Source organism: Cavia porcellus, unplaced genomic scaffold (genome assembly GCF_034190915.1).
Source record: "Cavia porcellus strain 051 isolate PalLab524CR breed Dunkin Hartley unplaced genomic scaffold, mCavPor4.1 scaffold_14, whole genome shotgun sequence".
Lineage (NCBI taxonomy): Eukaryota > Metazoa > Chordata > Mammalia > Rodentia > Caviidae > Cavia > Cavia porcellus.
Window position 1 is genome coordinate 62,956,975 of NW_026947497.1, and position 15,495 is coordinate 62,972,469.

A 15,495-nucleotide genomic window follows, 5' to 3' on the forward strand; every position below is an offset into this window, starting at 1 on the left:
AGGTCAAGGACGTGCAGCAGGTGGTTTCAGTCACAGCAAGTGGGAACCACCTATGTGGCTCCCTTTCGTGCTGACCAATCAGGGAGTCAGCTGATGGAGTGGGGAGAGCAAGAATGCCACCACCCCACCGTGGGCACCCCTGGGCTGTGGACCCCACCCAAGGCCATGGCTTTGGAGGCAACCGTATCACTGCCACAAGAGCAATGGGACACTGCCCAGGAAGTGACCCGGAAACTCTCCTGACTGTAGGCATGGGGTGCATCCAAATGTGATGTTGGAAACAGCTGGCACGGCAGAAAATCCCTGCCTCGCTGCTCCTGGGCTGGGCCACTGGGCTCCCTAGATCCCTGCCTCACCTCCTCAGGAATGCTCCCCACATGAGCTGAGTATTTTAGATCTTGGAGCCCAGGTCAGAGAAACCCAGACGGTGCTCCCTGTTCAGGTTTCAGGGTCTTCCAGGTTGAGAGCACCCCAAGCCACCTTCCAAGTTGCAGGATGGGGACTCCTAGCCTGGGCTCTGGTGTCACAGCTCCCTGGCTACCCCCCCCCCCGACCTCCCAGAGCTACAACCTCCAGTTTTGTCACCACACCCTAGGAGCCTCCACGTAGCTGGCAGCTCTTCCCCCAGGGAAACCTGGGCTTCAACGTTTGGCAAATGTAGCTTAAGAGGTTTTTATGGTTGATACATTGTATCAACTTCAGAAAGTAAATATCCTTATCCCCTGCAAGAGGAGGGCACAGAGATTGAGTGCTACACCTGCCCTGTGCAGGCTGGGGGGATAGTGGGGTGCAGGCTGGGGGGATTGTGGGGTTCCTGCATGCAATATAAGGGAGAAGAGACTTGCTCTTTCCACTTTTTGCTCTGGCTGCTGCCTTTAAGTGTTGCCCCTTGCCACAACACCCTGCCTTGGAGCCAGCTGATCATGGACTGAAACCTCCACAAACTGTAAGCTAAATAAACCTTTTCTTCTTTCATTTTGAGTGTTGGTTCTTTTGTCCCAGCAACAAGAGAAAAGTAGCCAAGACAGAGATAAAGTTATGGGAAGGTCAGAGCCACTGCCTCCATCCTGGTGAGGCTTCCTGCAGGGCTTGGCTCTCATACCCTCTCTGCCCCCACCACTGCCTGGGCTCCCGTTGGCACCACGTGGAGCTACGCGGTGCTCTGGTGGAGCCCTGGGACGCTGAGGGCCTGGATGGGGACACCACACAGCGCCACACACACCAGTGTGGCCAGCCAATCACGGCACACACACACACACACACACACACACACACACACACACACACGAGGAGACTGCCGATGCCCGCTGGCTATTGGAGCAGCCCCAGCTCCTCTTAGCAAGATGTCACAGGGCACAGCTGGGGTTTCCTGCTTCCCGGGAGCAGCAGGCTCCAGCTTCTTGGGTCTGGCTGGGAGGAAGCAGTGCTTTGCCCTCAGGGTCTGGCTTTGCAAATCCACAGGCGCTCATTCAAAGCCTGGCGCACACCTTCAGAAAGGCAGCAGAAACACCTCCCAATCAGCCTGGATCCCGGAACGCGAGCAGCACCCCACCCCACCCCCCAGCCAGGGGCTTCAGGAGGCTTAGGAGAGCTGGCGGGGACCAGTGGCATCTACCCAGGCATTTCCTCAATTTCCCCAATCTGTGCACGGTGCCCTTAGGCGGCTCTGCTTCCCTCTTCGCAGCGCCAGAGCCTCGCGCGTCCGGATGGGGGCGCCAGGGCCCTGCGCGGGCTGGGCCGGGCACCATGCACTCGGCTGCCAGGCTCCTCCCCGCATGGTCTATTCCGCACCCATGACTCTTGGACCACCGCCTAGCTCCCACCAGGGGGCGCTCGGGAGGCCCCGGGGACCTCGGCCCGCGGGCTGCCTGGTCTCCCTGCAGAGGAGTCCAAGCTGGAGGTGCTGGCTTCAAGGCGCTGTCCTGGACAGTGGGCACTGACCGAGCCTGACTGTTAGCCTGGGGCACTTCAGGGACCCCAACCCGCCTGTCACTGCCGTGTTCCGCTCAGCTCTGCTGACAGGAAGGCTACAGGTTAGCCTGTCTAGGAACTGGGAATTTCCACCTTCATATCAGAGGGTACCCCAGGTATTGTTCCAGGCACAGATGAAATCGCCCTTGGCTGGAAATTTAGACCCCAAACAGCCTGAATAACAGTTAGCCCAGCCAGGTGTGGTGGTGGATGCCTGCAATCCCAGCACTCTAGGGAGATGAGGCAGGAGGATCACGAATTCCAACCTAGCCTGTACAATTAATTTAGTGACTCAACAAGACCTTGCCTAAAAAGAAAAAAAGAAGAGAAAGCAGAGGAGGAGGAGGAGGAGGAGGAGGAGGAGGAGGAGGAGGAGGAGGAAGAGGAGGAGAAGGAAGAGGAAGAAAACCACCTGAGGATGTAACTCAGTGCAAAGGCTCTGGGTTCAATCCACAGTACAATAAAGCCCAAGATAAAAACAAAAGCAAGCAGTAAATGAGGGCTAGCAGTAAGTGTGGGCTCATCATACACATTCAGCCTGTTTTTCTTTCTTTCTTTTTTTCTTTCCTTCCTTCCTTCTTACTTTGAGACAGGGTGTCATGGTGCAGTTGAGGCTGGCTTTGAACTCACTTATGTAGCTCAAACTACATGGCCTCAAACTCACAGCAATCCTCCTACCTCAGCCTCCGGACTGCTGGGAATATAGGTGTGCACCACCACGCCCGGCTTCCTTAAATATTTCTAAACCCTACAAGCGCCCCCAGTCAGCTCCAGGTAGGAGGAAGTCACAGGATTTGGGAGAGTTAAGGACCACGCCTAGGCTTCTGGGACTACCTGAGGGAGGAGGGTGCTCTGAGCCCAGGGCGGGCTAGAGGGTGCCAGGCCCTAGTCCTGCCCACAGGCAACCAGGAACCTAAAGATACAAAGGCAAATGTGGCAATAACTGAGCAGCGCTCCCAGCTGCAAGCTTTCTGGTGCCTGCAGGAATCAGAAGGGACGGGTGCCCCTCCAGCCCTCACAGGATCACCTGACGGTGTGGCTGGCACTGGAGCCTCGGATCCTGAGCTCCCTGGAACTGAGGTGTAGGGGCTGGGGCTGTGCCTCTGTGGGCTCCACGGCGTTGTGACATCTGTCGGGGGAGGGGCACCGAGGTTCACTGGGCCAGGTCATTGATAAAAGCACAGAGTGCCAGGAAAAGGGCAGTGCTTGGGAGCCGCCTCAGGGCTCGTTTTCCAGACGCTCTGGCAGACTCATGGGTGAATCAGGCCTGAGTTTCACTCCCCAAATCTCCACCCTCCAGCCTTCCGCAGCTGGCAGGGGTGGCTGGGCAGGGACCCCGAATGCCTCTCAGGTCACTGAGCCCCTTGGGTGGAGGTCAGGGAGCTCTGTGAGCCCTGACAGCTCCACCCCTACTTTCCAGACAGGGTCTCGAGTGGCAGATCCTAGGGCCAGGGATGTGGGCTGTTGGTGACAAAGGCTGGTTTGGGCCCCATCACTCACGGGGATTCGGCTGGGTCAGGGGCCAACAAAAAAGATGACCAAGGTTGACTTGGGCTTCCAGAGTGACTTTGGGGAACACCCAGCTCCTCCTCTGGTGACAGAGACCCGAAGCTCCCTCGAAAATAGCTCAGCATTCCCTAAGTCTAGATGCCACTGAGCGGACGGGCTGTTCTAAGGGCAGCGGCCAGCACTCACCGGCTCCCAATCAACCCAACAATTCCACAGTTTCCCAAGCAGGCAAGTGTTCAATGTTTACTCTGAAGGGCGCCTCCCGGAGACAAAGCTAGTGACTGCTGTCGGGCTGTGCTGTCACAGAATCGAGTGGACTGTGTGGAGCCCCCGATTCCGTGGTCAGAGTCACACACCAGGTGGTCAGGCATGCGCCTGCCAGCACCTGGACGCCCGAGCCTGTGGCAGAGGACAGCTCCTCGCCAGCCCCAGATACGGACCTCAGCGCAGAACTCCAGACTGTGGCAGCCGCACTCAGTGGGGAGAGGATGTCCCCAAGGACGGTCCAGCAGGCACTGCGTAATCACAGACTCTGGACACAACGCAGGGGAAACCGCAACGCAAGATTCATCCTGTCACACTTTGAAGTGGGAGTCATGGAAGCCACTGAGGATCACAGAACAAAGGGAAGAGCCACAGGCAGGGTCACACGGCCCGCCTGATGGATGTGTGAAAATTCTGTGAAGGTTTAAATTTTTAAAAATGACCTGGTGTGGCAGCTGTAATCCCAGTACTCAGGAGGCTGAGACAGGAGGGTTGCTACATGTTCAAGGCTGGCCTAGGCTACACTGCAGTCACCTGCCATGCCTCTGCCCTCACAGGCCACACGGTTCTGATCTGTACCGTTAGCCCAAGAGCTGGCTACCCGGGGCTTTTGCAGACCAAGGCTGCAGTGAAAATTCCAGGACGGTGCAGGTCTCCCCATGAGGGCCACCACGACCCAAGCCTCATCAGCTGGAGGACAGTGGATGCAGGAGAGTCCACCAGGAGGGACCGTCAGTGGTCACGTGTGCTGGTGCACACCTGCAGCACTCGGAAGGCTGAGGCAGGAAGGTTGTGAACAGGGAGCCAGCCTGGGCTACACAGAGGAAGATTTCCTGTGGCTGGTTCTGAAGACAGAGGGCACACTGCAAAGGCTGTGTGTGGCCTCTGCGAGCCAGGAGCCAGGAAGGATACAGGGCCCTCAAACCCACAGCCACAGGGGCTGCATACTGCTGCAATGTCTGTCACTCTCAGGAAGATAGGAACAGGGCTCACTGATGCCTGCACTTCAGCCCTGGGAGGACTGGGCAGAGAGCCCAGACACAGTAGGGGGCCTTGGACTTTGCAAGCTCCTTCCCGGTGGGGGGTCACCCTAAGCCTCCAGCCTGGGGACGGCTTGTCACAGGCAGACCAGGTGCCTGGAGGAGAAGCCGCAGAGCTGCAGAGCCGCTCCAGGAGGACGGTCTGGATCAGGACAAGGTGCTGCTGGGTCCGCATGGTCTGAGCGCCCAGAGTCAGTGGGACAGCAGTGCAGTGCCTCACCTTGCAGCATCCAGACACTGGAACGCGACAGGGATGAGCAGGTCCCAGAGAAGGTGACACTGGCACCAAAGGAGCTCCAGGACCCGCAGCCCAAACAAGAGAAACCAGAAACCTGGGGGTGCTGACCAAAGAGCTGGGCTTCAAAACACAGAGCCCGGAGGAGGCAGGCCGTGTGGGTGGCCAAAGCAGAGGACCGTGGCAGGGGACAGCCTTATGAGGATAGTGATGTCCATTTCACAGCTGGCCCACACACAGCCGGGATTCAAACTGTGTCTGCCTGTGTCTGCCTGCCAAAGACACCAAACCCTGGCGTGTTTTCTTCCCCTCGTCGTCTGGGACCGTGCAGGCGGGCACCTGTGCACCACCTCTTCTTCAGTCATTTTATTTTGGCAAAGGTTGTGCGCCACAGCCATGGCCCGGATCCTCCGTGGGTACCTTCCACAGGCACGCACAGAGGACTGCCCTGTCCTTATCCATCTGCATCAGCACAGGTCTTCACAGCACATAATGATCCAGGGACAGAACTTGAGGCTCTTCTCTCAGTTCCTTTCACGTCTCCCCCATCTCTCGGTCCCCTTCCCAGCTGGGTCTCTCATATAAGACAGACAGGTGAAGCTCACGCCTGCCTGTCTGACTTATGTCACTTGGTGTTTTGGTCTCAGAGGGTGCAACCTCATCTCTTCCTCGGCTGACCCAGCCCCTGCTCCGGTTCCAGTGCCCATCACAGCAAAGCTGCCAGCCCCAGGGGCCTCAGGTCCCACATGTGACCAAGAGTGACCCAGAACTGTGGAGGAGTACCTCCACCCCAGCCAGTTCCACACTGCAAGTGCTTGCCCGCAAATGGTTTTGGAAACCTGTTCTCGCATCACTGGAAACAACTTCCGGCAGCTTTCGATGCAGCAGCTCCACTTTGGGAATCCTCCTCACCCCGGTACCCTGCGGGCTGCCCGGTATGGGCGCAGTGAGGTAACAGCCAGAGTACTGCGTGGTGTGGCGCGGATGCCTCCCAAAGGGACTGGTGACACAGATGCTGGCTGCCTCCGGGGAAACCCAGAGGTCCTTCAAATCACAGGCACAATTCCGATTCCAGGATGGGTTTGTCCCAGGCAGAGGGCTGAGTATTACACACACCCTTCCACTTCAAGCCCTGCCAGCTTCTAGGCTGCCACCCCCCAGTTTGCAGCTAGAAACAAAGACGGAGGTAAGGAACTCGCCCGGCTCCTAGTTAACCGTGGAATCAGGGCGGGGGGTGGGGGGGGAGCATGCTCTGCCCAGCTCCGAGGCCTGGCTGCTGAGCGAGGTGGGTTCTAAGAGACCTGAGAGGCTGTGGTGAGGCCGGTGAGACCTCAGGCTTGGTCCTTCCATCCCTCCCTCCGTGTGTTCCACTCAGGATCTCTGCCCTCTGGGAGGCCGGGTGGGAGGACATGGGGCATAGAGCAATCAGCGGACACCTAGAAGCGAGTGGTACTGAGTGCGTGTCCTTGGAGAGGCTGGGCAGACTCGTCAGCTGGGCGGTGGGTCTGGACAAGTCAGGTCCACAGGCTGGACCCTTGAGATGGAGTCCCTGTACCCATATGCCAGTAGAACAGACCTCCAGGGAGAGAAGAGGTGCAGGTTCCAGGAGACCCCAAACCCCTCAAACACAGGAGCTTTGTGACACATGTGCATGCCATCTGGCTTCCATGTTGCCTGGTCCAGCATCACCATGTCCCCTGCTTGCACCAGACTGGCATTTCCACCTCCAGGTCAGCGACAGGAGATCAGGTGTCTGTCCCTGGATGGACACACAGCATCCTGGCTCGGTTCCTAGCCAGACCCCACTGGGTCACAAGAGTTCTGGACACTTCTCCCAGCTCCACACATCTAGGGACACAGCAGAGGGCCAGCAAAGCAAGCAGACCCAGAAATAAGGACATAGCCCAACTGCGACTCCTCTTAAGACTTGGGAAACGGAGGCAGCTCCCAGCCTGGCAGCTGTCCTGACTGTCACTGGATTTGTTCCCACAGGAATGGCACATTTCACCGGGAACGCTTTGCTCTTGTCACCGATAGGGGGCGCTCCCATCTCCCTTTGTTTTTCCTGGTACCAGGAAATGAACTCAAGATCTTGCACTTGCCAGGCAGGTGCTGTGCCACTGAGCTGTCCCCAGGTCTGTGCTACCTTTTTTTTTTTTTTTTTTTGTCTTTTTCCTTTTTATCGGTACCAGGGATCGAACTCACGACTGCCTGCTTGCAAGGCAGGCGCTTATGCCGCTGAGCTAAATCCCCAGCCCCTGTGCTACCTTTTAAAATGTAAAGAAAGTCGCACCGTGGCTGGGGGTTTAGCTCAGCGGCATAAGCACCTGCCTTGCAAGCAGGCAGTTGTGAGTTCGATCCCTGGTACCGATAAAAAACGAAAAAGACAAAAAAAATTAAAAAAAAAAAAAAAAAGAAAGTCGCACCAGCTGTGCTCATGGAGACTTTCAGTTTTCTCTTCCGGGCTAACAGGACAGAGGGCCATGAGCCAAGGATGGCCCACCAGGTGTCACCTCTCAGTGTCCCGTGCTGGGGCTCCACCCAGGAGACAGCACACTGGTATTTATGTGCCATGAGGGAAGAAAGCACTTTCAGTGTCACAAGTCTGTCCCCTGAAGGTCTGCAGGACAAGTCCTGGTTTCCTACCTTATTTGGTCACTGACTCAGCAGCGCTGGTCGGAGAACACCAAGGATCCGAGCTGGGATGCAGCAGGGGTGAAGCGGGAGCCCCGGGAGGGAGGATGGCACGAACTTTGTGTCCTGCCCCAAGAAGGGGCCACTGCAAACCTTCCCAGCTTTTCCCTGAGCGTCTGAGACGCAGACAGAAAGACAGCCAGACCTGACCAGAGCCGCACTGCGGACTTTTTCCTGTCTCACCTGCCACTTTCTCAAATGTGACCTGAGGAAGGGACCTGATGTCTAGAAGATTCCTGGAAGGATTCGCAACTCTGCATGACCCAGATGATCTGCCCCATAGGCACAGGTATTTACGAGGTGCTGCCCTGGCCCGGATGGGCCGCCTCACTCTCAGAGGCTGGGCACGAGCGGCCTGAGGGGCCCACAGAGAAGGGTTCCCTGGGCCGTTCGAGTGCACTGCTTTAGAGCAGCTGACCAGCCCTGTGCCAGAGGTCCCTGCCTGAGTCACTCCTCTGCATCAAAGACTGGGACACTCTGGCCCCTCGGGGAGGCACTTTTCCCCAACTCTATAGCAGGGCCCGCTGTTGGAGCCAGGGGCCCAAGTCCTAGGCTGGGGCCCTTGCGGCCTTCCCAGCTCTGCTAACACACAGGAAACGCACCGGGCAGTGTGTGCAGGTGAGATCACGGAGGAGACAAGTGCTTTGGGGGCAGAGTCAGGAGATGCGGACCCAGAGGCCCCAGAAAGGGTCTTCTGCACCAGGAAGGTGGAGACATCCACAGCCCTGGGGGGTGACAAGAGGGCAGACAGGGCTGACTGAGAGGCACAGCGAGGTTAAACAGATCACGAGAGACGATACACTGCCAAGAAGGAGTACAGGAAGTGTTCTGAGGGGGATTCAAGGCAACGAGTCCTTCACCACAATAAACTTTAAAACTTAAACATTCGTCACATTGTAGGATCAAATGTCTACAGCTGTTCCTGTCAATTAAAAATATTACTGTGTGTGCTCATCCACCTCATCCACCGGATCCTGTGGATCTGGCACCTGTGAGACTCCTGGTTCTTCCTCAAAGTCAAAATGACCACAAAGAGAAATATTTTGAATCCATTCAGAGGTCGAGGCAGTCAGGCCAGCGCAACTCAGGAACCAGGACTCCAGAGCTGCTGCAGAAAGCAGTGAAAACAGTGGAATGAGTGAGTTCAATGTGAGGGGAAGAATTTAAAGGGGATTTACAGCCACTTTAATACATCTAAAAATAATTTTTTAAATTCACCATATTTTTGATCATGAGTTGTGTTAATCAAAAGCAAGTATCTGAAAGGAAATTAAAAACTTCCTCCAGCCGAGTGTGGTGGCACAAGCCTAGAATCCCCAAGCTCAGGAAACCAGGGTGGTGAGTTTAACACGGTGAGTTCAAGGCCACCCTGAACTGGAGAGCGAGACCAAATGAAACAAAAACCCAAAAAACAAAACAAAGAGACTACAACAGAAACAAAAACATTTCCTCCACCAGGGGTTTGGGACCAGCCTCTCTCTGGAAGGAGACAGCACCACCACACACTAGCCGTGACCTTGATCTTACTAGCCGTGACCTTGGGCCAGCTGTTCCATTTCTTTCTTCCACACTTTTCCTTCCTTTTCTGATCCTGAAATTCTCCCCAGGCAAGATTGTCTTTACACCCAGCAGAGAGGAGTGGCCAGCAAAAGTCTAGGAAGCGTCCAGCCCTAAGGGGCTAGCTAAATGCAACACCATGTTTCTGTTGACTGGAATATTATGTAGCTGTCAAAAAGCACACAGCAGTTGATCTGCATTCTGATCACCAAACCGAGTGCAAGGTGAAAACAGAGTAAGGAGAATAGGGGTAAACCCTGACTGTCCCCCACAGCCTGCTTCTGTTTGTGCCCCGAAGAGGAGTGTGTATGGTTACAGCCCCCGGTAGCGCAGAAACAGCTCTGCGTCTACCCAGGAATCAGGGCAGCCTCTGGGATGCGTGACATGGTGTCACTTAGGTTAACCACGGAACCGTGCCCTGCGCAACACGTGAGGGGCCGTCATCGTGGTGCAGATGCCACGTGGGGCTTGACATGGACCTAAGCTCTAGATCTCCACTCCCCTTGGCCTCAGAGATATCCAGCGCGTGGTAGCACACAGCACGCTGTCCCACAGGAAGCGGTTCTGCCCCGGGCCAGGGCGGGCCCAGGGCACCGCCCACTCGAAGCCTGGTCCCACGGAGGGAGTTATTTATTTTTTTTAGCAAGTAGGAGGAATGCGGTGTAAAGTGACAACAGGAAGCAAAGGGCAGAACGGACATCACCAGCAACACCGCCACTCGGACGGATCATCAGTGTCCTCACGCACACCCACGCGCTGCGTGCGGGCAGCGCAGCAAACACGCTGGAAGCGCCCGCGCACACGTGACCGCGGTGTCCAGGTCACCAGGCAACCCGCGCGCCCTCGCACTGCGATCGTCCGCGACCACAGCTGTCCACGTGGCCGGTCCTCGACCCAAACACAGTCCTGAGGTGCGGACTGGCTGCCGGCGATTCATTTTCCAGGCACACTATGAAAATGGTCCGTGTGGTTAAAAACACACACATTCCTAGCACGGATGCAAACGCAACACTGAGCGCTGATCTTCTTAAAGGAAGAACCCTTTCTGGGGCGGGGGCGGGGGCGGGGTGGTCGCTGATCTGTTTCCTGAGGTCACAAGTCCCGGTGGCCACTGCGCCCCCAGCTGGGTGGGCCTGGCCCTCACGTCTCTCTCCAGGCCCACGGGAGGGTTTCTAGCAGTACCTGCTGCAGGACCCAGCGCTGAAGCCAGCCCCCTTCTGGACCGTCCCTCCTCCTCGGTCCCTCAGGTGAAAACATCTTGGCTTTTCAGACTCAAACATCAGCAAATTTAGATCTCAGCCACCTACCTCACTCTGTCTACTTTGGAAGCTTATTTACAACTTCGAAAGCAGCATCTGAACAGAATGATGTGCAGGGGGTCTCCACTTGTGTCACAGGACCAACAATGTAGGGGATGGTGGGGACTAAAGAAGGTGTACAGGGTGTGTGTGTGTGTGTGTGTGTGTGCACATGTGTTCGTGTTCCTGCACATAAGCAGCCACAGAGCCGGTCTGGCTGTCTTCAGATGACATCTTAAGCCATTTGTAGTGCAAGGATTTGCCAAGTGTGGTGGTGCACACCTGTGATCCCAGCACTGGGGAGGCTGAGGCAGGAGGATCGCTGAGAGTTCGAGGCCAGCCTGGGCTACATAGTGAGTTCCAGGCCAGCGTGAACTGCCTGGTGAGTCTCTGTCTCCAAAAATCAAACCAAAACAAAAACCAACAAGATTGGCTGTGAATTGTTTCCTGTGTTAAATACCAAGGCACAGGCTGCTGGTAACTTCACATGAAGGTCAGGTCTGCACGATCTGCTTCCTAATGCCAAGCAAGAGATGCTTATAGGGAAAAAGCATGCGTGACAGGGGCCCCTGTCCTGGGAGCAGCATGGGATAACTTAACTCATGAGCTAAACAAGGACAGATTCAAGGCGGCGGAGAGGTGCAGGGACCTGGTCTCTCCTGGCCCGGCTGTCTACAGTCCTGCCAGCACCTTGGGCGAGGGTGCTGGCCTAATTACAAGGCCATGGTATGAAGCCTGAAGTCATTTGATTGCATGATAATTTTATAATTTACAATGGTAATAAAAGGGTATGGATTTTCTTAATCTCCGAGGATGAGCACCTTAGCCATGGGTGCCCCATAGCAGGGGTCTCCTCACTCACAGCCCCCACATCCAGTGGCTCCTTCTGACCAGTGGACTCCACTTCCTTTTCTCCACCTCCTACCTCTACCCCAGTGGCTGTGCGGGACAGTTAGGCCAGGAGCAGGTGAGCAGAAGCCAAGGGCTTCAGTTTTCTTTTCTTTTGGGCAAAAAGCACCTCGGGTGTTAGCTCCACCCAGTGAAGGGGACGCCCACAGGACTCCTGGCTGCCCACCGACACCTCCGCATGGCTTGCAGGGCAAAGGAGGAAAGGGCCTCTGCCACAGATGCCAGGAATCACCAAGGCTGGGAGCTCAGGATTGGAGGGTGAGGATCAGGCCCTGGCACACGGACACCCTGGGATTCACCACTGCCCATTTCAGCAGCTCCACTTCCCAAATTTCAGCAGACAAAACAGCCAAGAGCGGGCAGGACAACACAGGCACCGAAGGCATCTCAGATCTATCAAACTGGACAATCCAGGGCCCACCGTTTTATGACTGTGGTAACAGGATGACCACATTGGTTCATGTCAAGATGTCATCGGTGCCAGATCATTTTTAATGGCTTTTCCCTCATAGGTCTATGAAAATTAATGTAGGTCTCCCCCTCATGTTGGTCATGTTGTAGGGCAAACTGAAAGCAACCCAGTTGCCCAATATGGGCACTTTTAAACGCCACGTAATGGGATTTCCCCATCTGTGGCTCAGGCTCTCGGTTGACGAGATGACTCTGCACCCAGATGATTCCAGCTGTTTGTTCGGATGGCTTTTTTTCCCAGTTTGGTTGTATTTATTGCCGATGTTTCTATAACAATTCTGTGCTACTGAAAACAGTTGTATGATTTTTTTTTTTTTTTTTGGTCTTTTTCGTTTTTATCGGTACCGGGGATCGAACTCACGACTGCCTGCTTGCAAGGCAGGCGCTTATGCCGCTGAGCTAAATCCCCAGCCCCAGTTATATGATTTTTAACTTCCTCTCCCTGCACTGTAGAGGGCCCCTGTGAGGGTGGGATGATAGTCCCTGAGGTGGGCCCCGAAATGGCAGGTACAAGCAGGGCACCTTCGTGACTGCAGACGGCTGTCTCCGCAGACGGCTGTCTCCACTGACTCAACCCATGCAAATCCTTGGGGTGCGGGACAGCCGGGGACTCATCCCCCGCCAGTTACACATTCCAGGACAGTTCCCAATCCGACTCTGGGGAATGATGAACGCATGCACACTCACTGTGGTGAAGAAACACATCCTTTGATCTGCCTGCTAACAATGACAGCAAGAATTGGGGTCACTGACCCCCAGTCTGGTATCTCAGTGGTTCTTGCAAAACCCAACCAAGCTGAGGTTTTAACAAGCTTATCATTTCAAACCAAGCACTCCTGGAAGTGGGGGAGCTAGTGGGAAAGCCAGTCTCAGGAATGCACCCTGCCAAGGCAACTGAGGTCAGCCCTGATCCCAAGTCACTTCCATTCTGCCCAGAGTCCAGGTTAAAAGAGCTCAGGGATTTATCAATCTCCTGTCTGCTCTGGCTTCCGCCATCCTTTGGGGACAGCCTGAGGTGACTTCAATAGCCTCCCGGAGTTAGATTCACTCCAGGGCAGACCTGGTGCAGCGCTGAGCTCTGTTCCAACCACAACAGCCCCCTCGCCCCCCTGGGCCTTGCTGTGTGACCTCACAGGGTCAGCTCCTGCGGGCGCCTGGAGTGGGGAATTTACCAAAGTGAGCTGGGACGCTCCTAGGCTTCCCGGTTTTATACCCTGAACCACGACACACAGAGCTGGTCAAGAACTTCCCAGAGGGAAGGGACTCTAGAGGAGCCAGCAAACACCGAAGTGGCCAATACCCCCGTCCCAGGGGAAACAGCTGAGTAACGGGTGCCAGTCGGGCAGGCTGTCATTCTCGTTCGTCACCGGCACGCCTCACTGGAGACCCGTTCTGATCCCAGAAAATCAGACATCACACGAACCGTTCCCGGAGATGCAGTACAGCTTCCGGCGTGGCGGACACAGCCTCACTCCCAGACCACTTCTTATTAAGACCGATTTCCCTCCCCGAAAGGAATCCTGAAGATTCAGTGCTAACACAGTGCAGGAACACGCACAAGGCGGCGTCACCCGGTGTTGGAAGGAACCAGGAAGCTTTCCTGCCACCTGACCTTCGCTCCCCAGTCCAAATTAACCTGCTTCCTTCCATCTTTAGTTTCGTTTACCGAGGGAATCTTCTCTGCTAACACAAACTCTCCCTGCGCTGGCAAATGGTCTCAGAGACCCAAACCTGGATGGCGCTGTTTTTAAAAACAAACAAAACCACAAAAGCCATGCTGGTCTCACAAAGAGCTGCTTATCAAGTCCTTACACGAAACCAACCACAGAGCTCCCTCCAGGGTCCCGGGGACGTCCACGCGGCGCGCGCCGACCCGGGCCGGGGGGCCGCCCCGCCGCGGATCCGCCCTCTCCCGGAGTCGAAGTCCACCGGCCGCGTGTCTCCCTCCCCGCGCTTTCCTCCAGTCGCACCCAAGCCTGGAAGCGCGTCGAGCGGCGGCGAGGGGAACTTGGGGGCGCTGACCTCGGTCTTCTGGCACCTCCGGGGCCCGGGGAGGAGGTGGACAAGCGGCGCTGGGGAGGACGCGCCCCTCACACCCGTCGGTCCCCTGGGGCGCGCTCGTCCCCAGGACTCAGGCCGGAGCTCCGCCTCCTCCTCCTCGGCCTGGGTCCCCACTGCGCCAAGGATCTGGCTTGGGGACCCCACGTTCCGCCGCCGCCGCGCCCAGGGCGAGATCGTCCGGGTTCCAGAGCGCGCCAGGCCCGGAGCGCTCAGAGCCGCGTCGTCCAGGGACCCCAGGCGATCGGGGTCCCCTGGCGCTGCAGCCTCCTCACCTGCCCGACCGCAGCCCGCGCTCGCCCGCCCGGCGCTTACCTGCCCCGCGCGCCGCGCCCAGCACTAGCGCGCCCAGCAGCGCGACGGCGACGGCGACGCCGCAGTCCTGGCCGCCCATGGCGAGCCACTGCGCGGAAGGCCACGGGCGGCTCCGGGCTGCCAGGAGCCGCTGCCGGCCCCGCCCCGCTCACCTGCCCGCACACACTGCCGGGCCCCGCCCCGCCCCGGCCCAGTCCCAGCCCCGTCCCCGCCTCCAACCCCTGCGTGCAGCCTGGGCGGTGGCTGGGGCCCTCTCCGCCCCTGTGCGTGGGGACGGGTTGTCTCTGCTGTCCCTGCTCTCCCGGGCTTAGTCCACTTTCTCAAGGCATGAGCACGTTTCTTTGTCCAGGGGCGCACGGACCACCTTTTGGGAAAGCCAGCTCGACCTCCCGTGGCTGCCACAGGGCATCCCGTTTTGGAGGGAACTGGCGTTTGTGAGTCCCGGGCCGGAACTTCCTCCTCCGTGTTCAGCTGCCTGCCTAGGGCCAGGACGTGCCCAGCTTTAAAGCCAGTGCTAGGGCGGCTGCTCCCCCACCCCCTTTTCGTAATTTCTTTTTTGGGGCAGTGGAGCATTCGAGGGGTGGAACCCAGGGCTTCCACACTGAGCCACATGGGCGCCGCACCTTCTCCAGTTAATTTTGATTTATATTTGAGTCAGGATCTTACTGCATTGCTAAGTTGCCCAAACTGTGCTCGAACTTTCCATCCTCCTGCCTCATCCTCCCAGAGTGCTGGGATGACAGGCCAGAGCCAACCCCCTGGCGCCGGGGCTGCTCATTCCAGGACCGCATCTGCAGCCAGCTCCAGGCGCTTCCCTGCCGTGGTGTTGCCTGCGGGCGTTCACAGGGCGTTCACAACAACCCTTCCAAATAGACAGGACAGACTTGCAGAGCAGGTGACCCGGTGACCGGCAGACCAGTTACTAAACAGAGGCAGCAGTGGCGACAGGCTGCACTCTGCCGTGGACACAATGGAGGCGCTGTATGGATTTTTTTCCTTCTTCCTCTCCCTCCTATCTTTCTCTTTGGCGCTGGGGTGGAACCGGCCTCGCTCAGCCTAGGCCAGTGCTCTACCACTGAGCTGCAGTCTTTACAGCAAGAGAGGCTTGGAAGGATCAAGAGGAGAAACCCGAGTCAGGTCCGAGGGTGTCCTGTGCGTGTCCTCCCACAAGCCC

At 56.9% G+C, this 15,495-nt stretch overlaps 1 protein-coding gene across 1 annotated transcript in view; it reads right to left on the reverse strand.

Annotated features, from left to right (window-relative positions):
- Cdcp1 (CUB domain containing protein 1) overlaps window positions 1-14,751 on the reverse strand; it is a 29,559-nt gene extending 14,808 nt beyond the window's left edge. Inside the window, exon 1 of the mRNA XM_063261025.1 lies at window positions 14,322-14,751. Coding sequence (XP_063117095.1) covers window positions 14,322-14,400 — 79 coding nt within the window. The 5' untranslated portion in view covers window positions 14,401-14,751. The remainder of the gene's footprint in view (window positions 1-14,321) is intronic.
- Between the last annotated feature and the right edge of the window lie 744 nt (window positions 14,752-15,495).